This window comes from Canis lupus, chromosome 28 (assembly GCF_011100685.1).
Source record: "Canis lupus familiaris isolate Mischka breed German Shepherd chromosome 28, alternate assembly UU_Cfam_GSD_1.0, whole genome shotgun sequence".
NCBI lineage: Eukaryota > Metazoa > Chordata > Mammalia > Carnivora > Canidae > Canis > Canis lupus.
In genome coordinates this window covers 27,690,417-27,718,389 of record NC_049249.1, presented here as the reverse complement: position 1 = coordinate 27,718,389, position 27,973 = coordinate 27,690,417, and the positions used below count along the sequence as shown (strand labels likewise).

General features: G+C 43.6%; 2 protein-coding genes across 6 annotated transcripts in view; one reads left to right on the top strand and one right to left on the bottom strand.

Moving 5' to 3' along the window:
- Nucleotides 1–564: 564 nt before the first annotated feature.
- Nucleotides 565–26,626, bottom strand: ENO4 (enolase 4). Of its 3 annotated transcripts, XM_038578905.1 has the most exons (14): nucleotides 26,384–26,624; nucleotides 21,031–21,159; nucleotides 20,090–20,280; nucleotides 17,005–17,153; nucleotides 14,974–15,140; nucleotides 14,748–14,879; nucleotides 13,138–13,191; nucleotides 11,837–11,893; nucleotides 9,531–9,698; nucleotides 7,100–7,225; nucleotides 5,647–5,842; nucleotides 3,977–4,044; nucleotides 3,326–3,443; nucleotides 565–898 (listed from the first exon to the last, which is right to left on the bottom strand). In XM_038578905.1, exons 1-14 carry the CDS (start codon nucleotides 26,546–26,548, stop codon nucleotides 744–746), a joined length of 1,875 nt encoding a protein of 624 aa, XP_038434833.1. In that variant the 5' UTR covers nucleotides 26,549–26,624; the 3' UTR covers nucleotides 565–743. The 3 variants fall into 3 exon arrangements, with proteins under 3 accessions (XP_038434833.1, XP_038434834.1, XP_038434835.1); XM_038578906.1 differs by lacking the exon at nucleotides 21,031–21,159; XM_038578907.1 differs by lacking the exons at nucleotides 565–898; nucleotides 3,326–3,443 and adding an exon at nucleotides 3,450–3,802 and having other exon boundaries at nucleotides 26,384–26,626.
- Nucleotides 26,339–27,973, top strand: part of HSPA12A (heat shock protein family A (Hsp70) member 12A) — a 160,443-nt gene continuing 158,808 nt past the window's right edge. For all 3 annotated transcript variants that reach the window (XM_038578904.1, XM_038578900.1, XM_038578901.1), the window contains exon 1: nucleotides 26,339–26,549. In XM_038578904.1, the coding sequence (XP_038434832.1) occupies nucleotides 26,547–26,549 (3 nt within the window). In that variant the 5' untranslated portion in view covers nucleotides 26,339–26,546. The remainder of the gene's footprint in view (nucleotides 26,550–27,973) is intronic.

Sequence of the window (27,973 nt, the reverse complement as noted above, 5' to 3'; positions counted from 1 at the left end):
TTCTATAAAGCAGTAGGACATTATTATATCTGTAGGTGTGTGAATAACTTTATGTCTGGTACTTTTCTGCTATAACCCTGATACTGGCTTACAAGAGAGGCACTTCATTCAGTCAGCCTATACGACGTATCATTTTTAGTCGCCTCTGAGATGCTGTTGCATAAATAATTGAGCAGTTAATTACCTTAAGACTATTTATGCACTTACTGATGGGTTTATTCACTTATACTGATTCTTTTTCCAAAAAGGATCTTAGGACGCCCACAAGCATGTAAGTAAAATAATAAAGATGAAAATTTAGAAAGAGGAGGGAATCAGGGAAAAGAATTAAGGGTAAGGAAGTCAAAAGAAGCCTTTGGTGGTTACAAAAACTGAAGTTCTCACACTTCTTCCTGCATGAGGCTGGCTACAAAAATGCGTCTGTGCTTTCTGGCATGGATATGTCAGCCACAGAGGTCCTGGACTCTTACTAGGCCGTAGCCCCCCAAGTGGACAGGATTTCTGGTATACAGATGAAATTCCAATGGAAATGAGATGTCTGGAAGACACATCCCACAGGTATAATTTCAGGCAGAAATACTACATATCAATTTATTCAACAGTGAAATCATAAGAATAAAAAGAGTGCACTGGTTAGGGGCGTTTTATAGCAAAACCAATGTGAAGACACCCTTGGGCTCTGCGGGTCTCCTGCTGGCTGTGTAGCCCTAAGCCGGGCGTCCACGGTCCCATCCAGAAGACACTCATGCGTTGGCCGATGCCTCCATCAGTTCAGTGGGGAAGACAGGCTCCGGCAGCTCTGGCAGCTCACCAGTCACGGGGGCCACGGCCTTGGATGCCTTGGTCCCCGTTTCCACTTCGTCATTCAAGGAAAAAAATGTGTGTCCTTCATTGCAACCTATTCAACAACAACAATAAAGTTTACTGTCGGATGCAGTGGTGCTGAGTTTGATGTTATTTGTTCTGGGAGGTAAAGGAGAGACCATCTTCATAAGTGCCCAGTGCCCAGGTATGTCCCCTGGCCACTAGGAAAGGTCCCGGGACTGTTTAGAACCAGGCCTGACTTTGCTCACAAGTTACCTGTACGATACACTTGTTTTGCTCAGTCTACATGGTGCCCTTCTGGAACGTTTTTTATGCAGTGGACTTGGGGCAGAGGCTTAGCAGAGAAGGAGCAGAGGAAGATGATGAGCTAGAGGAGAGGCCAGTCCTCTACACAAGTACAAACCATTGCCAACTAACTGTTCCCGCGTAGACGACTGCAGAATTAGTTCCAGTCGGGTCCATGTGGGCAGTGACCGTGACAGCTCTCAGCTAATAGCTGAGCTTTTATGGGGTTTCCTTATTGTCTCAGTGAGGAGATTTGTTTTTCTGATATTTGGTCCCCTTACCATGTATTGACCACTGTCAATAGGGTGTATTGACCGCAGGCCAATGACAGAGAAATTCACATTACAGGCACACCTCAGAGATAACCACCAGTATGGTTCAAGACCACTGCGATAAAGCGAGTCACATGAATTTCTTTTGGTTTCTTAATGCATATAATAGTTCACACTATGCTGTAGTCAGTGAAGTATGCAATAGCATTAGGTCTAAAAAAACCCAATGTACGTACCTTAAATAAAGACACTTTATTGCTAAAAAATGCTAACCATTATCTGAGCTCTCAGCAAATCAATCACTGATCACAGATTATCATAACAAATAGAAGGATAATGAAAAAGTCTGAAATTTTGTGAGAATGACTAAAACACGACACAGAGACGAAGTGAGCAAACGCTGTTGGAAAAATGGCACCCAGAGACCTGCTTGACACAGGGTTGCCACAAACCTCCATCCTGTAAAAAACGCAGTATCTGAGAAGTGCAGTAAAGCAAAGTGCAATCATGAGGCGAGTCCAGGATGACCAGAGTTTGGGCCTGGCCCTGAAGCAAGGCCGGGGCCTCTAGTCACTATCCTTTCTGATGCCCAGGAGCAGCTGTTTCTCCTGTGCTGGAGTCTGGCTGGAAATGTGATGGGCCATTTAGGAACTTAAGGCTTCCACATGTCAAGATGACATTAAAAAAAAAAAAAAAAGAAAAGAACAGGGCAGCCTGGGTGGCTCAGCAGTTTAGCGCCTGCCTTCAGCCCAGGGCCTGATCCTGGAGTCCCGGGATCGAGTCCCACGTCACGCTCCCTGCATGGAGCCTGCTTCTCCCTCTGCCTGTGTCTCTGCCTCTCTGTGTGTGTGTCTCTCTCATGAATAAATAAATAAAATCTTAAAAAAAAACAGGTAATACATAGGTACAATATGATTTTACCTATTTGAAAAAACAAGTCCTGTGTCACACACTAAACAACTAACTTTTGATTGCCCTTACATAACACAGAAAGAGCCTCTCAATTAAATTTTTAGGGTGTGTTTCAGGGTCATTACGTACGTTAAACATGACAAATTCCTAATTACGATTTCTATTGGCTTCTTTCTTCAATGCGTAGTATATTGAGGCCCAATACAGGACTACGTCCTTGCTGTCATATGCAATAACTGGTGTGCCCTACAGTACATTCTGTAATACAATTATCACTTAATAGATTTCATTTATAGCATCCAAGAAAATTTCATATTTTGTCAATACTCCCTAAATAACACATACTTTTTTCCCAGCGTATCAGTGGATTTATTCTATCCTAACATGCAAAATATTTTTAGAATTCCAAAGACAATAACTCGGTGTCTTTAAATATCACTGTGTGCTGTGCACCTGCTTTTGGCCATCACAGTAGCATGAAGCGTAAAAATGCCTATTTGGGGTGTTTCTCTCCATTTAGCCAGTACACAAGGTGCCTTCTATGCGTGCAGATTTGCAGAGGCTTAACTTCATAAATGACTGGTTTGTTTCTCTTGAGACCACATCCTTTCCAGCGTATGACATTAAACTTAACATGCTGTCTCTGCTTGTCTTAAGTAGAAGGAGTTTGTAAGGATCATCAGGAAAACATCTGCCTTTAACTTCACGGGTTGTGCAGAGAGACCTCAACTATAATTTGGACCATAACAAAAGGTAGGCTTGGAGATTCCAATCAATTAATTCTATTGAAAAGCACCACGCAGCTTATTCATCAAGAAGCAGGGCGAGAGAGTTTTCAACATTCAGGTAAATAGATAATCCATTAAGAAAACAATGCACATTGTAGCAAATGCCACCCTAGTTTTGTCAGCACTTAGTTATAGTCTTTGGATCCCCCTGCCCTCCTGCCGAGGGCCTCCCATTCCCCTTCTTCCAATCTTTGTTTCCTTATTCATGGCTAAGTGAAAACAAAGCAAGAAAGCAGCACGTACCCAGTGTTCCATTCTGGACAAGCTCTTCCTCTATAGTAAAAAGGCGGTTGTACTTAGTCACCCGTTCGCCTCGAGAAAGACCTCCCAACTTGATAAACCGGACACCGAGTCCAATGGCCTTAGGGGGTGGGGGTGGGGAGGACAAAACTGATTTTAAATGAGAAGTCACATATTTTGCTAAAATACTAATCGTTCTTTAGGGAGAAAGGGCACTGACCCTGTGTGCTGTTTTGGGTTTTTCTCGTACACCTTAGTATTTTATCTTTGCATAGGTAGGGTGGCCTGCTTACTGAGCGTGGCAAAAGATAAAGAGCATGACTACACATCAGATGCTTTACTAGTCATGTGAGCATGCTGATTTTATCTAAGAACATTCTGGCCTTTCCCCGCTTCATTTTAGGTGGTAAGATTGCAAGTGCTCACCCCAGCCATTTAAGTGTGCTCATCATTTTCCCAGGACTTCAATTTTTCTTCTTTCTAAAAGTTCAAAGATTAGCTCTTTGCAAAAGGTAGCTGTCTGGGAGGAAGCAAGTCTATTTCATAAAAGGTTACATGACTTTCTCCGCCAAGGACTGCTTTTCTCTGAAATACCAATTCTTGATAAAAGCAGTGTTTTGGCAATTCTGCAATTGACCAGCTTTCAGTACTTACCAAATCGACCAGGCTGTCATCAGACGACTCTCCTTCTGTACTTCCGAAGACGGTGATGTGCTGCTTACCTGGGAGCAGAGCAGTTCTTTTCAGGTTTAGATGGCATAGAAGCAATGAGCTTAAGCTCATATACATATATACATGTATATGTATGTATGTGTCTACATGTATGTGTGTGCATACATGTATTTATGTGCATATATATGAGCCTCTGGAACCAAAATTTAAAATTTGCCAGAAATTTATAACTTTCTTGTGAAGAGTCAGTGATTTGACCACCTGAGAATTCTGACCTAACCATTTGTATTTTTATTACCCTTTCCAGTAGCTCAGATGCTAAATACTACATGAATGCCCCATTTGATCAAATTTAAGATAACCGTAAATTGTAAGATAGACCTTTATGACCACGAAAGGGGGAAAGTGCTCAAATTAGATTGACATACTTCTAAGACCACAACTGTTAAAATAGGATTCCATTTTGTCCATGTTCAGTGTAGAAAAGTGTGCATCTTTGAGACAAAATACACAGTAAGGGCAAGGGTACCACCTGGGGAGTTAATATGCCCTGTTGGATTTCACAGTTCATCGTGTAAAATTTTATTCAAAGGAATCTGTTGTTCTGAATGTTAACTTATTAGAAGAGCACTGCTGATGGTACTTAATCCAAATTTGAAGATCTCAGAAGCCCTTGAAATTTGCCAGTCTGCAAAGAATGCAAGCCAAGGTTCTTCCTCTAGAGACTGTTTTAGAGGCAGAGCTATAGTAGCAATCCAAAGTGAATGACAATGCTGGCTGAGGGGTAGGCCCAGGGGGAAAGGCCAGGGCTGGGCCTCCCATCTACCACGTACAGGACAGTCCTGCCTGGTTCCTAGACTGGCCATCCACAGGACAAGGGACTATGGGCATTCTATTCCATTCTCTGACACCAGCCCAGGCCCCCCAGGCTGCCAGCCTGGCTCTGAGTCCTACTCCAGGTCTTAGACAAGCCTTCTGCCTGGTTCCCGAGACCCATTCATGTTTCAGGCGCTGTGTGTAAATGAACAAGACTCCTGTGAACTCATGCGAGTTTAGAGTCTAGTGAGGGATACCAGACATTAAATAATCGTACAAGTAATTATGGCCAATACTATAAAGAGAAAGTATAGGATGCCATGAGGAAGGTCGAGAGCAACCAGGGAGGGGCTGGGAAAGCCAGGAAAGTCATATATATCTGAAAAGATTTCCTTTTAAGGAAAGACCTGAAGAATCTGGAGTAGTTAACCTGGTAAATGGTACCGGGTAAAGCATGTTCAAAGACCTCAAGGTGGTAAAGAGTTTGAAACTTGGGAGGAATTTTTAAAACAACATTGTGGGTTGTGGGGGGGAATCACTGTCATGTGTTGTGAAGCTGATGGGGCGCTGTCCTTAGCCACACCTGTCTGGCAGCTTCACTCAAGGGGTGGCCTCCTGAACTGGCACTGTTTTTGGAATGCTGTGAAGTCAGTCGGTAAGCTAGCTGCAGGTTGTCTTCCAGCACCAAAGCTCTCTCAGATGGTTGGAAAATTTTAAAATCTTTTTTTCAAGATTAATGCCATGCTTTTTACTAACTGATAAACTGCATATTTTTGGCTCCTTGTATAACCAAGTTGAGTTTGTTATGAGTCTTACAGACCTATACTTTTACTCACTGTCAAGAAGATTGGTTACTTCCACCAAGTCAGACACCGTCGTTTGATTGGTGTGTTTTATGATCACCCCACTGGATTTGGGGGTGCTGTTGTTGCCACCCTCTAGAAGCTGAGAAATGCTTTTGGATGCAGCTCCTGCGATGATGTAACACCTGGAACCAAGAGTATTATAGATGCTCTCCCACTGTTCAGAATCCTAGATAAATAGTTAAGAATTGATCGTTATAATATATTAGGGCATGATCACAAAACAACAGGAATCTTCTAGCACCTAATCAGAGTTATGCACCTTACTGAGATCCACAAAACCGTTTCTGTTGTATCTGTGGCTGAATGATGCCTGAACCACAGCCCCACAAATTAACCAACCTCATGGAACAGAAACTTCAAGTGCTTAAATTTGAGCTTAAAGATCTGGTGAATCAAATGTTTAACACACATTAAATGCTCCACATTGATTCTCAAGTCCTTCAAAACCCAGCTGTTCCTACCCACTGTATTGTCCATGACACTACTAATGACTGGCTGGCCAGAACATGTCACTGTTATTTCTGGTGAACAGAGAACAGGAGGAGATGTGGCTGCAAGGGCTCTAGGCCCTCATTCTCAACACTGTTGTGTTTTGTTTGTTTGTTTTTGGTGAGACCATCACATGAAATGAAATGCTATTTTTTAACTGATGATCTACAAAGTCTCCCAAGCCGCTGTCCCACTAGAACACACTAAGCACGGGCACCTTACCACATTCACACCAGCTGAGGTCAGCCCAGGACAAGCCCTGGAAGATGGGGCTGGCAGGATGAAGAGCTCAGTGATGGCTCCATGAGTGCTGGGATGTGGCATGGGCGGGGGGGCTGGGACCCTGAGCAGGATGCTGCTCTCTTCTTGTGCCCCAAATTTAAATCCATGCATTATCTCAGAGAGGGGATCTGTTAAGTATATCTAATGGTTCTCCAATTCACGACATCAAGAATTTAAGTTTTGGAGTTTCAGAGCATTAAGGACGATGGCCTTCTGTTGCACATGAGCAACCCTCATCAGATGCAGTAGCTGGAATGGATCGAAACACCTCTCCATCTGAAACCTTTGCAAAAATACAGCTTTGTGACTTTGATGCATGTGTGGTAAGTGGATCTGGGTTATAAACATTTAGCCCAGCTGATGTCCTGTTTCGGGGAGCACTTAATGCTGGTATGTGATGGGCCAGCTGAAGCAGCAGCTGCAGGGCGAGTGCCCCTCCAGCGCTTGGGAATAGCTCCCCTCAACCTGCACATGGGCACACTCCCATGCGCTTGTGCTTCAGCTGCGTGTGTGCTTGGTGTGTGCCTTCTCTCAGGTGTGCAGAAGGAAGGCACCTCCACCCCAACCCAAATTGCAGTATTTCGAGTGATCAACCCAAAAGAATGAGATTTTTGCTCTCTGTGCTTAAAAAATTCAAGTTCAATCCCATTACCTCCTTCCTGAAAGGATCAATTAAGGCGATAATTGAAGGGAACTTGTTGATCAGATCCACATACAGGTCAAGCATCTCAGCTGTGTTTTTGTGTATTCCCGTCATTACTTCATACTTTCCTTTATTCTGGTAAGTGTAAAGACAATAAAAAAGAGAAATGATGAATTCCTCAAATGCTAAAGGTGGGATTCCCATTTGTGTTTATTCATTGCACATAAAAGATTGTAAACATTCCTTTCAGGCCATATTCCCATGAGAAATCTGTGTGCTTTAGTTTAAATAACTGTTAAATATTAGCCTGGGGAAATCAAGTCATCATTCCTTTTCATGCTCCATGGAACTCCACCCACTGACTTCAGATGAAGACTTCTGCACAAAAGACCAAGTACACAGTAGGAGGGGAATAATTTCTTCGGTCTGTGACGTGGTGCCAGCTACCTGGATGCTTGGGTCGACGGGCGATGACATAAATTTATAAAACAGGAGAGCAGTGCACAGCTTCCCACTCACCAGAACCCACCATCTTTCAACTCACAGTAAACAAATAGCTTGTCTCCTCTACTGTGAATATCCTAAAATTTGAAAGCAGGGTGAGACTTTTCATATACAAACAGCCACTATGAAATGTCAAGTGACCCATGTGAAGGCATCTCCTTCTCAGGTAGCAGGCAAGCTCTAGTAGTAGCCATCTGGTCCTGAAAGTATAGAGTTCTAGTTCAATTCCATTCATTTGAAGTCTCGAAAGCCCCTGAGTCCTCAAGAATGGAAGTAAACAGGGCTAACGGATCTAGTGTAGCGTCTCTGCAAAACATATTTTTGATTTCCAAGTCTGTGTACCTGGGTTATTCAGGTACCAGGAAGGAGGCAGGATGGAACAGAATGGTTTACTAACGCCTTCCTGCTATGGCTGTTAATGGAATGGATTCCATTGGAATTAAGTAGCTTCCAAAGAAGTCCATGCTTGAAAGGATTTTATACTTTTTTCAGATTAAAAAGCAGCCAGAACTTTTCGTTTCTTGACTGCAAAACCTTGAAAATCCTATCTTGTCAGTAAAGAAATGCTAATGACCTTGAATTAACATTGTAAGAATTATTTGATATCAAGCTAATACATTTTACTGCATATAAGCAAAAAAATACCCATTCTAGCTAGCACTGGCAGTCAGTATATTCATAGTTCTCGGTATACGTTGCTGATGAAAACATGCAATTATTTTTTGTAATAGTATGCCTAGGAACCAATCATTATGTGGAGAATAGGAAATTACATTAAACATGCCTTCATGCGCTTAGTATCTTTAGAAAAGTTAAAAGGACTCAGAAGTCAGCTGAAACTTAGGGTTCTTGTATGCTGTTCAAGTTTTCCTTTGAAGTTAAAAAGAATTGCAAATTAAAGCAGAATTCTCTGGTCACATCCCCTGAATTTGACATTAATGACCAAGTCACCACAAATGTACGTCAACATGCTGAGCATTTCATACAACACAGACCTAGCATTTGTGTATTTGAAAAAGGGAAGTATGTGTAGAAGACAGATAGGTCTTATCCGTTTCCCTCACATGCCAGTTTGCCAAGTTGAAAGGTGAACTGCTGGTGTGTTACCATGAGGAAGTGAAGACTGCAGCTTTTTAAAAATGAACCTGTTTTCCTTTCTTTTTAAACTAATTGCCCCCACGTGGTGTGGTCTCTGGGTGAAGATTCATCGCTAAAGCCCTGTCCTCCTAACCCAGGCTGTGGATAACACCGTGGATAGGCTTAATTGGATAAAAATATATTCTCCATAAATGTCAATAACTTGGAAATATTTTTAAAGATTTTATTTATTCATGAGAGACACAGAATGAGAAGCAGAGACATAGGCAGAGGGAGAAGCAGGCTCCCCGATGAGGGACTCGGTCCCAGGACCCTGGGATCACGACCTGAGCCAAAGGCAGACATTCAACCGCTGAGCCACCAGGTGCCCTGGAAATATTTTTATATTTAAAAAGTGAGTCACAGCAGAAACCCTGAGAACCACTTGTCCAGAAGGGCTTACCAAGTTATACTTACAATGGGTCCATTTTCCATGCTTGACAAATTCAGCATCTACCAACCAAATAAGTGAACTCAGGAGAACATACCGGTTTGTTATTTTTCAATAGCTCTCGTAATTGCAATGTAAGCAACCCACTTTAGTAATTTTTGTTACTGAATTTCTATATGTAATTATTTTGACATTTTCCACTAATTTAAAAAATTATATGGTTATGTTTTTCTCTGGTCATTAGCTAACTTGGCTTTCTCGACTCCATTTATATTTGGAACCTGCACACAATATTAATGAAAGCAGTAGGATCTGTTTGGAAAATATTCAGATAGGCTCTTCTTTTGAGTTCTAATTTAAAAATAATGGTACCCAACAAGAAGTGAGTGTTCTGGAGCAGAAACTTACGTAATCCATCAGCTCATGTGCAGCACAGTTGATGGCTAGATGCAGGTTTGTCCCCATGTCCAGCCCCAGGTTTGCACAGATGCCTTGTATCAGGAGCAGTGGCTGCTCTATGGTGTCATAATTAATGGTTAAACAGCCAAGATGGGACATCTTGCCAGTGATGGGCTGCTATAGGACCAGAAGCAAATGATGCATATAAATATAGAGCAGTAAGGTTCCTGGAGCTTTCTGGTTATAAACTAGGCACCAGGATAACTAGACACAGCTCTCTAAACACGTGGGCCTCTGAGTCTCCACTAACCTATGGCCAGGTGTCACTCATCTCTGCATGACATTTGGGCATATGATTGCCCAAAGGGTCAGAGTAATTTTCTTACCCCCAAGATTTGAGGCTTGACCTGGGAACATGCTTTTCTCTCTTTGCTGTGCCTATGTAATCTGTTTATCAACTCTGACCGCAAGCTGACCTGAGCCACAGCCACCAGGTTGGTGAATCTCCAGGCTGTCCTTGTAAACGTCTGTCTGGCCTGTCCCTAACTCTGCCCTCCTCCACCCACTTCCAGATCTGCTCTTACCTGTATCCCATTTTCCCTTTGAATATAAGTCTTAACATAGAACCCTCCTTCAGGAAAAGGTTTTATTTGAAAAAGGATAGAAGATCTCTGCCCACCTGATGCAGCCCTGTGGATGGCTTTCAGTGGAAGGTTTGGGACTCAAAACAGCCCAGGGAAAGGCAGCCACGTGTTTCTGTTGCAAGGTCAGCCCCGATGTGCCCTCCTCCTAAATTGCCGCTATGCAATTATAGCACATTTGAAGCGGTATCGGTGATTCTGAGGGTGTTGCGTATGTGCAGGCACGCCAAACTCGAGGGCAAACGTGAACCTAGGTATCAATATCCCATTTCTCTGATGATAGCACGAGTTAATTATATGAACCATCTAACGATTTTAATGTCAGGGAGAGGAACCTTTTATTTGGCAAAGGAATAGCTGGGGCAATTGTTGTGTGTCAACTGAGGAGTTTTGTTAGTCTTCTAAATACTAAAAAAGTATCACTTACTTAGAACTTATCAAATGCCAGCTGTCCTAAGCACTTAACATAAATACATTTTACTCCTTACATCAACCCATGAAGCAGATAATATTATTATCCCATTTTACAGAGAGGTAAGTAACTTGGAACAGATTTTAATCCAGGAAATTTAGCTCTAGAGTTCATGCTTCTTAACTGCATATGGCCACCTCTCTAGAATCTACCATCTAACCTGTTTCTAACAGAAAAAAAAAAAAAAAAAAGTAGTAAAGCTGATCATGGGGAGGGCGGATCTGGGTCAGAGTTTCTCAGACCACGCAGGACAACCTGCTGGCGTAGGGAAAGGTGCTGATACTTGGTTGCTTGTTCATCATGCCCTGGCTCTCTTGTGAGGTCTAATGTTAGGGTGTCATGCTCATCCCAACAGATAAAACTGTCAAGTACTTAACTTTCTGGTGTATTTTTTTTCACACATTTCTTTTTTCTCTCCCAATTGTGAGGAGGAATTTAATGTTTCACCTTTACTAGCCCCATCACCATTTGCATTATCTCAGGGTTATATATATATATATATATATATATATATATATATATATATATATATATTTTCTTACGGGTTATTCCAACCATACTGTTGAATGTTCGGGCATATGAGAGGTGTATCTGTCAGCACACCCACAGTCACCAAAGCCATTGCCTAATCAGGCTGAGATGGCTTCCTCAGTCTCTTTGCAGCCACGCTGACCAATTTTGACGAGAACTGTTTGTCTGACGCTACTGACAAAATCTTGAGCTCCAGTAATGGTTCGTCTGAAATGGTGCTTCAGTGCCTTTTCAGACCCAATGAAAGAAATGGCTATCATTTTGTGCCTTTTCTTTCTCTCTTACTTGGTAGGAGTCAGATTAAAATCGAAAACATTCTATATGCCTTTCAGTTAGTTATCAGAGATAACTGATAACTTCCCCAACGCTTCACCTATCAAGTTTCAAATATAATCTCTTCTATGGGATACACAAATGCTTCTCCACACACTCTGGGATGTCAGTGGGAGAGACAAGTGCTGGCCCGGCACCCTGTGGCCAGAGAGGTGCAGCAGAATGAGAGTCCAGCTCTGGGGTTGTCCGTTTTAGTGCTTTTGCAGGAGCATCACTTGGTAGTTTCCATGTGTGTTAGCCTGGGTCCTGGCGCATAGTGACCGGGAGAGGAACGAGGCAGGGAGTATGTAAATGAATTGTGTCCTACTGAAGTGTGGTAAAGAAATGCATAAACTTACTTGACCTCTTTTGCTTCCATTATGCCCTTTTCTGGTCTCTGTTTTTGGAGGAGGGGTCTGTGGGACAGAAGATAAGAGAGAAAACACTTGCAGTTTTCAGACCTGTCTCTGGTAGCAAGTAGAACTTCAGGGCGTGTGGCCCGTCCACTGCTCTGGGGCTGGACTAGGGACACTGGGAATCACAGACACACACACAGACACACACACACACACACACACACACACAGAGGCAGGGACCATACCATCCCCTCTGGTTTTGAAAAACTCCAAACTTTGAAACATCTCAGTTTCAGGTACCTGTTCCCTTTAGTTCATCCTTACATTCTGCTTCCAATCACACACATGAAGTGTGCATATTCATACATTTCTACTTGCATAAATAAAGTATTATTCACTCATATGAGGTGCCCTCCTTGCCCTTAAGGAGCAACACCACTGTGGGATTTGCTTTGAGATTGTTTTGAACATTGTTAAGGTCCACACACTCTCTGCAGGGTGGATTTGACTTTTGGAAACAGCCGAAGGTCATCAAATCTGATGAACCTGGTATGTGTCATGTCATTTAAGATGAAAAGCAAAGCTAGTTCCCAAAGATTATTGGGCATTTTCAATACCCATAGTGTGGGGTGTAGGCAGCATTCTGGAGCAAGCATGCAGCCCTTTAAGGATACATTTTAATACCCAGCATTACTGGCTCTGTAAATTGGGGCATGTTTGGCAAGAGTCAGCATGGCTCACACCGGCGTATATGCAAATACAGTTATCCTGCTTCTTTTCACTAGGGAGACAGCTGAACTGTCTATCCCCTGGTAAAAGTACCACGCTCAGAAAGCCAATCAATGTGCAAGGCAGGAGACATAACTGTGGTGAACAAGATAAACACAGGCACAAGCAGTGACTCATCCATACAGCTGCCTGTCATCACCCTGCCTCTGGGGCTTCCCCGCAAGGGCTACCTAGCCAAAGGCTCCCCATTTGCCCAACACCGAATTCTAAGCAGACACCAGAGTCTGTGCCTTAATCATTACACTAAACTGCCTTGCACATCCTTTAGGGTGCAAATCCTAAGGGATGATCCTAGTATAGAGCCAGACTGATGAGATTAAGTGCCATTAGAAACTGGATCCATGGCCAATGAGGGAATGTATAATCTTGGTTTATATGAGAAACCCAAGGCAAATGAATACATTTTATATATCAATAACAACAATATTGAGTTAATTTCATAATGAACTATAAAAATTTGTATGCTAGAAGGTGTCAGTATCAGCAATCAGATCCCAGAGATTCTCTTTACGTACCATTTCGATTGTTTTGTTAATATGTTTCTGAATTTCCAGAAGCATCTCCACACCCTGTAAGTATAATAACCATGATCTTCCACAACTGTAGTCCAGAAACTTTAAATATAAAAACTTTTTTTTTAAAAGATTTACTTATTCATGAGACACACACACACACACACACACACACACACACAGAGGCAGAGACACAGGTAGAGGGAGAAGCAGGCTCCATGCAGGGAGCCCGATGTGGGACTCAATCCCGGGACTCCAGGATCATGCCTTGAGTCAAAGGCAGATGCTCAACTACTGAGCCACCCAGGAATCCCATAAATATAAAAACTTGACAGCACACACTGGCTATTTCTAACTGAATATTTGTAGGGTCTCTGATAAGGCCTCCTAGTTAGTAGATTAGATGTGGTCTACAAAATCAGATTAAATGTTAATCTTCAGCCCTCAAGTTGTATTTCGTTGAATATGAATGAGGCTCTTCTCACTATCCTTTCTTCATTGTTCAGAACTGACTGGGTCAATTGGTTGGATCAAGTCAGCTTCATTCTCTCTCATAGTGTCTTGGCCAACCTGTTTGCAATGTATATCACAGGTCACCAAGGGATTCTGCGTGACAGTGTGTTTGAACCAGTATGAAGCCACTGTCACTCAAAAATAGAAAAGTATATCCCAATGATTGTGGGATCTGCACTCGAAGACAAAGAATAGCATGCCAACTGCTCTGGTACCCAAATAGCACAACAGATACTACGTGCAGGGAAGATCCTGGTGCTAGAGTCTGAACGTGATCTGACACATGGTGAGCCAGCTATGAATTTCTACTATTTTACAGTTGATCCATCATGAGGTAATAGTTATTCTTTTAAAAAAATAATTCTTTATCACGAAGAAATTCTCTTGAGATTTTTTTTTTTAATAATGATGCTCACTAGCTTAGATAAAAAGTATCACTCTATGTATTTTACCAGAGGGGATGGAACTTCCTGGACTTCCTGCTGAAAACATCCACTGTAGAACATGAACATTAGTTCTTCCTAATGCCCAACTGGTAGAACATTTCATGACGGTTTAAAGAGGCACATTGACTCGTTCAGGTCACTGAGGAACAGTATAGACGCTAGCACACCACTAGGTATAACGATGCAGCTTAGGATTCCTTCTATCTATAAGCATGAGCTGAACCTCTCTTTTTGTGCCAGGCAGTCTGTTCCGCCCCGGAGCTCTTAGCCAACAGAACTGGCTGCTAGGAAGGAGCCAGCTTCCCCTTGCTGCTGCCACAGCGCCTTGGCCAGTAAATAGAGATGCTTCAACTCCCCCACATAACAATCTGCCAGCACTACCAAGGCCCGCCAAGTTACTCAGGTGCTGAAAGCCAGAGATCGGAGGTGGTTTAAATGTGGCCCCTTATGCCTGATGTCTTGCTTTCTCCCCACTTCTCTGATTTACTAAAATATATATTGTTTTCATTTTATATTTAATTCTCTCTCCCTTGGTGTCATAAGCCTTGGGGCCCTACACTAAATACTCATAGGTGATGGAGTGTGGTGGCTTTTTTGTTTTGTTTTGTTTTGTTTTCTGTTTTAAGAAAAAGTAGGTGAGATAATAGAAGGTACTTGTTTAGCTGTTAACCCGGGATGCGGTATACACATCAATTCTTTCATTAAATTCAGCTTGCCCGGCGATGCCTTCCCACAGCTGACCAGAGACACCATTAGCAAAGGTACAGTGAGCTTTGCAGGCTGCTCCTGGAAGATGGAAAAACAGGGAGAAACCAGAAACACGGTTCATTGGTATTGAGATACTCAAGGGGCCTTGGAACAGAATTCAACGGGCACTGACCTGCTGCTTCAGTAATGCGATATTTAAGTAGAGGGGATTATTGCCCAGGATGGCACTGGTTTTGGCCACAGCTAGTGACACGGCCCCTATGGCCATGCTGCCACTGAGTACGGGTTCAGCAGGTTCTGGAGGCAGAATAGGTTTCTCTGTGACAGTATCATTCCTTCCTAGGAGGGAAAAAGTGATAAGGGATTCCTTCTGAGGACTTTTGACTATGATAAAACTCTATGTTTTAATGCTTTGGTTACAGATGTGAGGGCTCAGCATAAAGAAAGGGGGGAAACTGAGGCTGGATAGATTAGGCTCTCCACCTCAACCCCTAAGAAGAAGCTTGTGTGCTTTCACTTACTACTCCCTAATGTTCATCATCCATAGCCATGGATTTTGCCACTCTTGAGAAATTTTCAGACAATGAATATTAACTCTTTTGACAATTATATAGGGCAGGTACTGTTATCCACACCCGCATATAAGTAACTGCGGGCTTAGGTCAAAGACTTGCCCAATATCCAACAGAAAGTGAAAGAAGACCTGGGCAGTCTTTGAATTCCAAGTCCTTTGTTTCTACACTCTCCATAGCTCCTGCATATCCAGCTTTCTGTTGAACACGTCTCTTCATGTGTGTGTATATCTAACTAGCTACCTTGCTGGCCAACCCCGAACAGATGCCTTGTTGTATTAGAAATGGCTTCCAGATGCAGCCATCAATCCTCGGCCTCACCTGTCTTCCACTCTCATTTGCTGCCAACCACCCAGCCTGCTCAGGCACCACGCCATCCATGGTAAATCTCTAGTGCCCCTCTGGGCCCTCCCCCAGCTGCTGGCCTGGGTCTGGTACATAAGATAAGTGGAATAAAGTATGTAAGTGTGTAACAAATAGCAAAGGTTTAGCAAATTACTGTCCCCTCCTACTTCATCCCTTATGTTCCAAGTTCCATCAATCAACAGCAACCACCAAATGAATGCCCATTGCTGATCTCTACCTGTAACTCAGCAGTGGCCATCCCCCATCCATAGAGATTGGTCTTATATGATTCTTTTGCTTGGGGAGAGTCCCCTTCCCTCTCTGGCCTCAGCATCTGAATCTAGGAAATAAGAAACCATGTCTCCATGGTCTCTTTGATCCCCTTGTGGTTCTGGTGCTTTCTTATTCAAGGGAATTGGGGGTTTACTTTATGCTTTGGCATCATGGTAGGTATTGGTGGTACTAAAGCGAATGAGACATGATTCATGTCCTCAAGGAGTATGTTGGAAGGACATGAAACTATTTACAATACTAGCAGCAGCTCCAGAATTAACATACCAAAGGGGCTGATGTTCACAACATGTTGGAAAGCATGGAACAAAGGGCCATGATAACTTTGAAGATTTGCTTTAAAATAGCAAAGTGATCCAAAGAAAAAAAATTTTTTAAGGTCTTATTTATTTGACAGAGAGACAGTGAATGAGAAAAAGAGCATGAACAGAGGAAGAAGCAGACTCTATGCTGAGCGGGGAGCTTGATGTGGGGCTTGATCCCAGGATGCTGAGATCATGACTGGAGCAGAAGGCGGGTGCTTAACTGACTGATCCAATTACGTACCCCAAGAATACTTTCATTAATATGTTATTAATAGGACTGACAAAATGTTGTTTATGCACATCAAAGGATATCACTAATCTTTAAAATATGGAGTGACTTTGGATGAGCTAATGAATATTTGGGGGGGGCCAGTTAAAGATCCCCCAGGCCACTTTCTTTTCCCTGTCCCCAGCACTGCCATGGTTCCATGACTTTGCCTGGTGAATGTTCACCTCTGGGTAAGAGATATCTTTTTCTTACAAACAAAAGGAAGGGTGGGAGAGGGTAAAACCCTGCCTTCCCCAACATCGCAGTGTTAAGCAAGGAAGCAGCATGGAGGACGGATGGTACCTGGGGGGAGCCTGACCTAGGTCTGCAACAAAAAGACACTAACTGGAAAGGCAGTCGGCCTTTCAGCCTTTCTTCCTCGCACACTAGTTATCAAAGGTTCTGCAAGATGAGCCACTGACCTTGCTTTTGTCCTTTTTTTTTTGCTGGAGGTTGGGGAGGAGGAGGTGGTGGTGGCAGAGGTAAAGGGATGGGCGCTGTTGGGTCTTCCAGGCTCTTTTCCAATTCTCTCCTCTCTTTATCTTCCTGTACTTTATTTTCAAAGAATGTCCTTTGTGGCAAGAAAATATGGCTTTACAATGAATATCACTGGTAATTTTGGCCAGTTTGAGTGCTGACCTCCATTCAATATGTTTCAACAATTAACTCTGCTTTTTGGCCACTTAAAAACAAATCAGCTTTACTTTCCAAGGCCTCAAAAATAATGATGCTGTTGCAAAACTGTGTTCAACAGCTGAAATTAATTTTGGCCTGGAAATAAATGTTTAAAGATTTTAGGTGCTTGTTTTTTTTTTTTATTTGAGCCTATTTGTTTATATATTTAAAGTAAAATTTGAAGACCTAATTTGATTAAGAGCTATTGGATTTTCTTTTAGAATAAGTGACCATCAAAAGAAAAATGAGTCAAGAATAGAAAAACAGTGAAATATATAGCATAATGGGCAGGAATTCATTTTCGTTTTTTGGTGGAGAGGAGAATTTAAAATGAATAATTAAAAAAAAAAAAAACAACTTTTGGGAAGTCCCAAAAGGTACACACAAAAATAAACTCAAAATGGATGAAAGACCTAAATGTGAGACAGGAATCTATCAAAATCCTAGAGGAGAACACAGGCAGCAACCTCTGTGACCTTGGCTGCAGCAACTTCTTGCTAGACATGTCTCCAAAGGCAAGGGAAACAAAGGCAAAATGAACTACTGGGACTTCACTAAGATAAAGAGCTTCTGCACAGCAAATGAAACAGTCAACAAGACTAAAAGGCAGCCTATGGAATGGGAGAAGATATTTGCAAATGAGTTATCAGATAAAGGGCTAGTATCCAAAATCTATAAAGAACTTATTAAACTCAACACCCAAAGAACAAATAACCCAATCAAGAAATGGGCAGAAGACCTGAACAGACATTTCTCCAAAGAAGACATACAGATGACCAACAGACACATGAAAAAATGCTCAACATCACTCTGTATCAGAGAAATATAAATCAAAACCACAACGAGATACCACTTCACACTGGGCAGAATGGCTAAAATGAATACTTCAGGAAACATCAGATGTTGGGTAGGATGTGGAGAAAGGGAATCCTCTTACACTGTTGGTGAGAATGCAAACTGGAGCAGCCACTCTAGAAAACAGTATGGAGGTTTCTCAAAAAGTCAAAAATAGAACTACCCTATGACCCAGCAATTGCACTACTTAGTGTTTATCCAAATGATACAAACATAGTGATTTTAAGGGGCACCTACACCCCAGTGTTTATAGCAGCAATGTCCACAATAGCCAAAATAGAGCCCCGTTGTCCATTGACAGATGAATGGATAAAGAAGATGTGACATATATATATATATATATATGTATGTATATATATATGTATATGTATATGTTTATATACATGTATCATATATATGTATATATGAATATTACTTAGCCATCACAAGGAATGAAATCTTGCCATTTGCAATGACATGGATGAACTAGAGGATATTATGCTAAGCAAAAGTCAGTCAGAGAAAGACAAGTACCATGTGATTTCACCCATGTGGAATTTAAGAAACAAAACAGATGAACATGGGGGGAAAGGAAGGAAAAAATAAAATAAGATGAAAATAGGGAGGAAAATCATGAGAGTCTTAACTTTAGAAAACAAACTGAAGGTTGATGGAGGGGAGTTAGGTGGGGAATGGAGTAATTGGGTGATGGGTGTTAAGGAGGGCACTTGATGTAATGACCACTGGGTGTTATATGCACCTGATAAATCACTAAATTCTATCCCTGAAACTAATAATACAGTATATTTTAACTAAATTGATTAAATTTAAAAAATAAAGGATGTAATCCAGCAAGTCCAGAAAGAGGAAGATATAAGATAGAAGAAGCAGGACAATAAAGCATCTCTATAGTAGGCTAGAGGGGAACCAGTCCAGATGGAGGTTTGGGGAAGAAAAAGTCCAGGAGAAAAAGAATGCCATAGAACAGAAGGTCTGAGAAAAACTACCTTGGGAAATAAAATGGGCAATATGGTCACAGCAGATGAGAAGAAAAAACTCAAACGAAACCAAAAACAATTGAAAAAATGTTTTTACAAAGGTTATGATACAAGTCTGAAGCAAAGTGAAATGTGATGAAGCTTTGAGAGAGAATCCAGTTGACCTTTGTTTGGCCAAGGGGCTTGTGGCATCGGACCTGCACAAGAGCAACAGTAGTGCTACTCTTACTTGGTTGGGGACTGAACAATATTTACTCAGCCCTAGCAAACACTTCCTTGCTTTTCTTTTTTTTCTTTTTTAAAGATTTTTAATTATTTATTTATTCATTCATTCATTCATTCATTCCTGAAAGACAGAGAGAGAGAGAGGCAGAGACACAGGCAGAGGGAGAAGCAGGCTCCATGCAGGGAGCCCAATGCGGGAGTCCATCCCGGAACCCCAGGATCACGACCTGAGCCAAATGCAGACTCTGAACCACTGAGCCACCCAGGCGTCCCATTATTTAAAAAATTTTCCTGTGTGAGGTGACGTGAGGCCCTTTGGCCTCTTTCCATGCTTAAGATTCAGTAAAAGTTTCAGTAGAAAGTTTCTCAGGAAAAGCATTAAGAATCCAGATGATGACCTTCCTGTCTCCCCACCGCATACACCACTTTTGAGGGTTTTATACTCTCACGCAGACACAGCAGATGATGCTTATAGTCAATCCTCCAACCACAACAGGTTCCCATGCTTTGCCCACAGGTTGACTCTAATATGTGAAAACCAAGAAAGTGGGACAAAAAAATTTAAGGAAATTAAAAAAAATTTAACCGTATTTTAAAAATAAGCTCTTCAGATGAGAAATGGCATTTTGTGCTAAATTCCACTGCTTCAGCATTCTTACCCAACTTCCTGACTGTACCCTCTAGGTAGGACAGACCTGTTTTGTTAGCAGGTGAAATAAAAAGTAGAGAGATAGTATTTGTACTGGACACTTCTGTTTGCAAGTGGAAGATTTACCTGAGCACCTGGTCCACCTCAGCCTGGTGGGAGGGCACCATGCCCCAAAGCTCCTCCGTGATGGTTCCGTTGACCCACTGCACAGCGGTGCTGACGGCCGCCAACCTTTCCACTTGCTCCGCCTCGGCCAGCTCGGGTGAAATGTTCTCATGGACTTCAAAGTGTGTGGAGATCACCACCGAACATACGTTCTGAAAATAACATAAACGGGTCCTACATTTTCCCTCCCTCTTGCAGAAAGGAAGAAATTAAACGTATCCAGCTTTTAACGTGCATGATATTTTATCACCAGTTTCAAAGGGAAAATGAGAATATATAATTTTCTTTGAGATATTTTTATAACTGTTGAAACTGTATGGAACCCAACTTCAGGGGAACATTTAAAATTAATACCTTATTAAAGTACACTTATAAAAATCTTACTCTGAACTTCATTTTTTTTTATCACTACCTCTCCAATAAATAGCTAAAAGGATACAGATTTAATCATAATTATTTGCTTCCCAGAGACTGTAGCAAAATTATTTCTAAGAAATATGCAGCAATTAAAATGACTTGTTATAATTATGAAAACAAATTTTCTTTATATAGATCAGCATACATATCTATAAATCTATGTCAATCTATATATAAATGTGTGTGAATCTATAAACATACCTATAGATTTATAGGCCTCATCACATTAATGATGTCAGAGTTTTGAAACTATTTTTGTCCCATTTCTCCAACTTGGATCATCTTCAAGCTAGCATGCCATGTCTGTACCAATGTTACACTTAAACCTAATAAAACCATAATGCTTGTGTGGTTCATGCTTTATGTACGTGTGTATGTATATATTTCACAAATGCTGAATTTCAAAACATTAATTTTCTACAATTTAGACAATAAATGCAATGGAGTCAGGACACAGTGAAGAACACATTTAAGCTGCTTCGTACCTTGGGAAAATTTTGAATGGTGCAGAATATTTCCACTTGTAGGGTTGGAAGCCCCAGTCCATCCAATACATTTTTCCCCACTACTTTGCATATGGTGGGAGGCTTTGCAAGTTTAGCAAAGCAGTTTGCCTTCAACACACACAAAAAAACAAAAATTAAAATACCATGACGAATTTATCTTTAAAATTTACTCTACCTTCTACTAAACTTCTCCCGAGTGTCCTCCTGCAGGGGGTGGGGGGTGGTGCAGCTAGGCTAGCAGCAGCTTGGTGGGAACTGCCCTGCCCTCACACGCTGCTGAGATTTGGATTAACCTGATGGCAGGGTCTCTAGTACACAGAGCAATTTGTTTTCTCTTGAACTCTCAGCAAAAGCTCACATACATTTTTTATTATAATTATAAAACATGACTTTATTTACAAGCAAAATGAAACATTATTTGAACAAACTTTGTTTTTTTAAAAAATTCTTCTATTCTCATAGAGTTACTTTAAAATCAGTGTTAAATGACAAAAACCCACAATATAATTTGAGAAGTCAAATCAATGTCTCCATTTTACAGAACAGTATCTAACAAAATATAAAACTTAAAAGCATCTAAAACACATACAGGCTTTTTTTTTTAAAAGAACAGATCATTGTATTGGCCACTGTTTTAAGTGCTTTACCCATATTATTTATACCTTATAACAACCCTATGGAATCAGTGTTATTTTTAAAATCTCTACTCTACAAATGAGGAAACTGAGTATAGAGAAATTGAATGTTTTGCCCAAGATTGCAAAATAACCGGCTGAGCTGTGATTCACATCTAGGCAGGTTGACTCCAGAATTCATGCTAATCGCTATCCATTGATGAGGGAAAGGGAGAAGGACATACCTTCAAATTCATAGCATTTTAGGAAGAAAAATTAGCATGAGGAATGTGGTTATACTCCCTATTTTTATCAGGAATATGAGGCCCACACTAACTCTGGCTATTCCAGAAGCAGATAATCTTCCATCTGCCACGCTGTCTTCCACTTCTGTTTTGGTGATGGTGCCTCAGAGTGAAAAATGTAGTACATGTGAATTTAAGGGAGGAGAAAAAAAACAACAAAAAACTCAGGATTAGAGGCTTAGCCATATTAACTTACCCTGAAACAAAGACCTTTGTTTTATTTAGATGATTCCAGCTACCCAAAAGAGGAGCATAGTTGTTTGTAAATTATTACTTAGTTTCTCTGAAGAGACTCCTACTTGGAAGGAAACTGTCCATCAAACATGACACATTTTGGAAGGTTATCACATACATTTCTTAGAGACCCCTTGTCACTTTTTAGGAGGCCCTAATCCATCCTACTATTCAAGATACAAAAGTCAGCTGGTCTCTAGAACGCTGTGATGCAAACTTTGGAAACCTTCTGGGGTCCAGTTTTTTTTCCTCCCCACAAGGCATCTGATATTTAAATGGTGAAGGCTTCTGCAGAGGCTGTATTTACTCGCCAGAGGTTCACACACAGAACATTTTCAAAGAGGGTTGTTGGAACCTTAGTAATAGCAGTTTCATTGATGTGGGAAAGCAGAAGCCATTTGGAAGTGATCCAAGAAAGGGACGGAAGAGAATGAAGTGGAGGCAGAAAACCACTCAAAAAACCTGAGTAAAAAGATACAAGATGGTGTGCCACACAGGGGAGCAGGAACTGGGGGGGGGGGGTGTGAAGGCACACCCTCCTTGACCTCTTTATCACCAGACTGTATTTGGCTCTTTATTTGCATTTGCAGACCAGGCCTCTGATCTATCAGTTCAAAATCCAATGACCTCAACATACATAACAGGTCACCTACTACCCATCAGCAACGTGTCAGCTCACAGGTGTTGCCCCAGAACAACTAAAGCAAAAGTCAATTTTCAAGCCATCCATCTATGCATATATATTAAGTATATATATATTTAAAGATTTCATTTATTTATTTTACAGTGTGGGCAGCAGGAGAGGCAGAGGGAGAAGGGAAGCAGACTCCCTGCTGAGCGTGGAGCCCCCCCAGACAGGGTTCTATGCCAGCACCCTGAGATCATGACCCTGAAACCAAAAGTCAGAAGCTCAAACACTGAGCCACCCAGGCACCCCAAACCATCCATATATTTTAAGGACAATGGTTTGTATGTAACAGAGTAAGTGCCTCAATGAATTTAGATAGAGTCAGGAGAGAAAAATATTATCTAGCTTACATGTTGTGCATTATAGTGAATTTGATGCAACTAGCAATAAGCATCCACAATGTACAATATTATGTTAGGCGGAGAAAGGAGCTAACATTTTTAAGTATTTAATATGTGCCTTGAAGGAGGGTCTTGTTTGTCACTGTATCACACACTACAGTGCCTGCCTTTAGGATTCCATAAATTAAATCATGTATAAACTAATAGGTGTCAGACACATCCCAGGGATCTTTGTATACATCGTGTCATAAAACTCTCAAAACAACTCTGTAAGGTAAATCCTATTATCTCCATCCCACAGATAAGCAAACTGAGTTCCAGAAAAATTGTACAAAGTAAAATAACCAATGTTTTCATTATTCACTACTTAGTAACAGACTACCCCAAAATTTAGTGACTGGAGACATTTACTCACTCATGATTCTACAATCATGTAGAATGTATGGGCTTATCTGGGTTATTCTTTTGGCTTGTCTTGCCTGCGGTCTCCTATTCTGACTCAATGATCTGGAGGCATGACTGGATCCAGAGTATCCAGGATGATTTAACTCATGTGTCTCAACCAGGATGGTTAGAACATCCTTGGGGCTGGCTGGGCATGTCTTTCTCACAGGATTTCCTGGAGGTACTCCATATGCCAGAGCCTCTCTACTTGATCTCTTTCTCCAGTAGGGTAATTGGACTTCCTGGCAGCATGGTGACTGGCTTCCAGGAGGGAGTGTCCCAATATTACAAGCCTCAATATGGCAGCACTTACCATGCCTTTGTCTGCATCATGCTTGGCAAGGTGCTCTTGATCAAAGCAAGTCCCGAGGCCCAGTTCCAAGCCAGTGTGGGAGGGATTTACATAAGATAGTCACAGTGGGGGAACATCAATATAATAGTCTGCTATAGCTACTAAGTGGCAGGGATGACAATCAAATCAGATCTGCTGACTCCCAATCCCAAACTCTTTCAACTAAGCTCTATGATGAGGGACTAAATAGTATTGCAATTGCCCCCAAGGGTCTTCCTCATTACTTAATTCCTCTAGTATGTAACAGAAGTAGAGAAGCGGCATTTGAGCTGAATGTTGGAGAATATGTATTTCACCAGGCAGACCAGGGGGAGAAGCCCAGAGCAGCAACGTTGGGTGGAGGAATAGGATAAGCCAAGGGGAGGGAAGTGAGGAACTGAGGTTTCTGAGCAAATGAGTGATGGTCAGATTTAGGATTAGGAATGCTGCTCTGGCAGCACGATTTGGGCTAGACTCAACAGAGGGAGAGACCAGATGAAAATATGGATGGCCAAAACCAGGGCAGCGACAAAATGAAAAGGACATTGTCTCCTTGCCAGTCCAATTCCTGAACATCCTTCAAAGTCCAAGCCAAAACTTTCTCAGACACTACAGCCTACAAGGATCTTTCCTCATTCCTGAATTCCTTGACAGGCCTATCAGTCTAGCACACAATCATTTATCACCTTATCAACAGTAAGTACTCCAGTTAGTTTCTGTATCGGTGGCTTTTGTCCCTAACCAAGGTATAAGCTCCCAGAGAGCTATACAAACCAAAGTCCTGGCTGCCTAGTAGACTGGAAAGGACATCACACTGAGGAAAGTTTCCAGTCTTAACTTTTGCACTAAGTAGCTGCGAGACAAGGGCTTGTGGTCTTTGTGAAATGAGGAAGTTAGACTAGTTAACTTTCAAGAATTCCTCCTGCAAGAGACAGTGGAAAGAGAATGGAATTCAGAGTCGTGTTCATTCCTCTGTGCCACAAATAAGTGCTTGAGTGTCCACCAGGTACCATGCAATGTGCTAGGTACTAGGGACACAGACCTGGTTTGACTCGTCACTGTCATTCACTGTGTCCCTTGGGAAAACCATCTAAATTCACTGGGCCGCAGTTTCCTTATTTGTAAAATGAAAATCATAATCTTTACCTCTCAGTGGTCCTAATAATTAAGCGAAATGATATAGGGCAGCCCGGGTGGCTCAGCAGTTTAGTGCCTGCCTTCAGCCCAGGGCCTGACCCTGGAGATCCGGGGATCGGGTCCCATGTCGGGCTCCCTGCATGGAGCCTGCTTCTCCCTCTGCCTGTGTCTCTATCCCCCTCTCTCTGTGTGTCTCTCATGAATAAATTAATAAAATATTTAAAAAAAAGTGAAATGACATAAATCACATAGCACTGCGAGCTCATCCCTCCTCACTTCTTCCCAACTTTCAGCTTTCACTTCTAGGCCACGACTGAGTAAAATAAACCTTCAGGGAGCATCCTCCGTATCCACTGCCTCAACAGCACGTGGTTTTGAATCTTGTACACACATTGCGCTTCTTGACTGCGTTTACACACTCTGCTGTCATATTGCCTCACCCGACTGCGAGCTCCTACCAGTCCCAACCGCGCTGCCTCCCAGAAGGAAGGCGCTGGCTTAGTGCTTCACGGATCTGGGAATAACACGCTTGCTCAAGCCTCGGGGCTTAGGGCTGTTTAGGTACCTGATCTTGCGCTGGGCACGGGGACCAGGCAGGTGTTAGGGAAAAGCCCTTGCTGTCTACGTTGCTCGCAAGCCTAGGCAGGGGCTCATCGTGTGCAGGAAATGACTTAGGAACACTCGAGGGCAGTCAGTCCAGGCGAAGCGGGCAAGACCGACGGGGATTTGGAGTTTGGGTGCAGCTGGCCGGGTGGGGCTGGGCATCCAGGAGCAGAAGGGCGCGCACTGCAAGGAGAGCGCAGGCTTGGAAGTGGGACTTGGAAGCCAGGAGCGCAGGCTGGGCACGAGGCCCCGGGGAAGGCTGAGCCAAGCTGCAGCAAATGCCAGCCAGGGCGCTCCTCCGCGGGCGAGCGGGGGCCGCAGCAGGCGGGCAGCTGAGCTACGCGGGGTTAAGATCTGCGTTGAAAAAACACCTGGCAACCCACCGGGCGGGCCGACGCAGAGGTGGCGAGGAAGCCTGCCCGGCCCCGAGCCCAGACCGCCCCTGTCCTCCGGCCGCTTGCACTTTCTCGCTCGGGACCCCCTCCACCCCGGCTCCCCGCACCGCTCGGCTCCGAAGCCCGCGGGGGCGGCGCGCGTGCGCATCTCTGCGGCGCAGGCGCGTGGCGTTGCCGCAGCGCGAGGCGGGGGGAGGGGGAGAGGGGCTGGAGGGAAGCGTGTTTGTCCCAGGTCCCTACCAGGTGCCCGTAGACGTCGGCAGGCTGGAGGTAGAAGGTGGAGTTGAGCAGCTCTTCCAGCCTGCGCGGGACGTCGTTCTCCCGGTAGTACTCCATCGCCTGCTGCTTCAGCTTCTGCAGCTCCCTAGCGGTCCCAAAGCTACGGCCGCCGCCTTCTTCTCCCATGGTAGGAGATTTAAGGCTACAGCGGGGGTTAGCCTGGGGGCCTGCGAGCGTCCTGCCCGTCGCTAGGCAACGCAACGAGATCCCCGACCCCAGCTCTCGCGAGGTTTCCAGCCGGGTCTCTGGCTGCGGCGGGAGCTGCGCTCTGCTCCCCCGCCCTCCTGCCTCCCCGCCCCGAGGGGCTGGACCCCGGGCTCGGGTTCCCTTGCCCCCCGCCCCCCGCGACGCTCTTGCTCTGCTGGCCTCGTCTTTCACCACTTTCCCCCACAATTTCCCCGATGGGGGTCACGCTCTCAGGAAATGCATTCTGCGGAAGCGTGGGAGCGTTAGCCCCTGCCTGCAGGGGGAGACCCGAGCCTCGGGCGGCGCGTCGTGGTCCCCCCCCCCCCCGCCCCGGGCCGTCGTGCCCTCCCCGCGCCCCCTCCCACTCCCTCGGGGCTTAGGGTCCGTGCGCTCCTCGGGGTGGCGAGGGCGTCCCGCGCCGGCCCACGCCTGGGGGCGGATGTCCCCTCCCTGGGCCCTGGAGGTACCAGGCATTAGCCGCCTGCCCTGAGCCTAGCGGTGTGCTGGCTGGGCACCCTGCGGAGGGCAGGCGAGAACCGGCTGCGCGCCCCCGACCCCGACCCCCACCCCCACCCCCACCCCAGGAGATCAGTGGGAGGGAAAACCAGTGTGGCCCCCAAATGGTTGTGGCTCGGACAGGCCTAGGGGTGGAGAATGACACAGGCAAGACTTGGGAAGGAAAAGTGGGAGTAGAAGACGTCACTGGGTCCTATCCCTTCTCTTGTATCCTGCGAGGCTGCTTCAGTCTCTGCCCCCCGCCCCCCCTTTTAAAGATTTTACCTATTTATTCATGAGAGACACACAGAGGCAGAGACACAGGCAGAGGGCGAAGCAGGTTCCCTGTGGGGAGCCTGTTATGGGACTCCATCCAGGACCGCAGGATCATGACCTGAGCCCAAGGCAGATGCTCAACCACTGAGCCACCCCGGCGTCCCTCTCTGCCCTTTTAAATCCCGCTGCCTCCATGGCTTCATTGCACCTGCCAGGTGTCCTGCACAACGATAGAGCTTCTTGTGCCTTCTGCTCTAGATAATTCTGCAGGAATGGGCCGAGATGGACAGGGTGTTCTCGTTCTGCTCTTGCCTCTTTGTGTTCCTGACTTACGCAGATCACCTAAAACATCTATGCTGTGTTTTGCTCATCCGGAAAGCAATCCAATCTAGTCTGCCTGCTTCACAAGTCACTTAGGATAAAATGAGAAAATGAATGAGAAAACAATTTAAAGCCAGATAGGTATTTTCGCTAGGTGCATGTAGCTGTATAAAATATGTGATTCAATAAATACTGTTAGAGGAACCCAGACATGTACCTCTTTCTGAACTCCCTCAGAGTTGTCTCTGAATCTCTAATGGAACGTCTCACTTT

What these genes read in the sequence shown, in the direction of transcription:
- ENO4 (XM_038578905.1), bottom strand. Translation starts at nt 26,548, where the DNA reads ATGGGAGAAGAAGGCGGCGGCCGTAGCTTTGGGACCGCTAGGGAGCTG. An exon ending in CCGGGTTAACAGCTAAACAA is followed by an intron (nt 13,192 to 14,747) that starts GTACCTTCTATT and finishes TTATACTTACAG; the next exon opens with GGTGTGGAGATGCTTCTGGA. An exon ending in AGTAACCAATCTTCTTGACA is followed by an intron (nt 4,045 to 5,646) that starts GTGAGTAAAAGT and finishes CTCTGCTCCCAG; the next exon opens with GTAAGCAGCACATCACCGTC.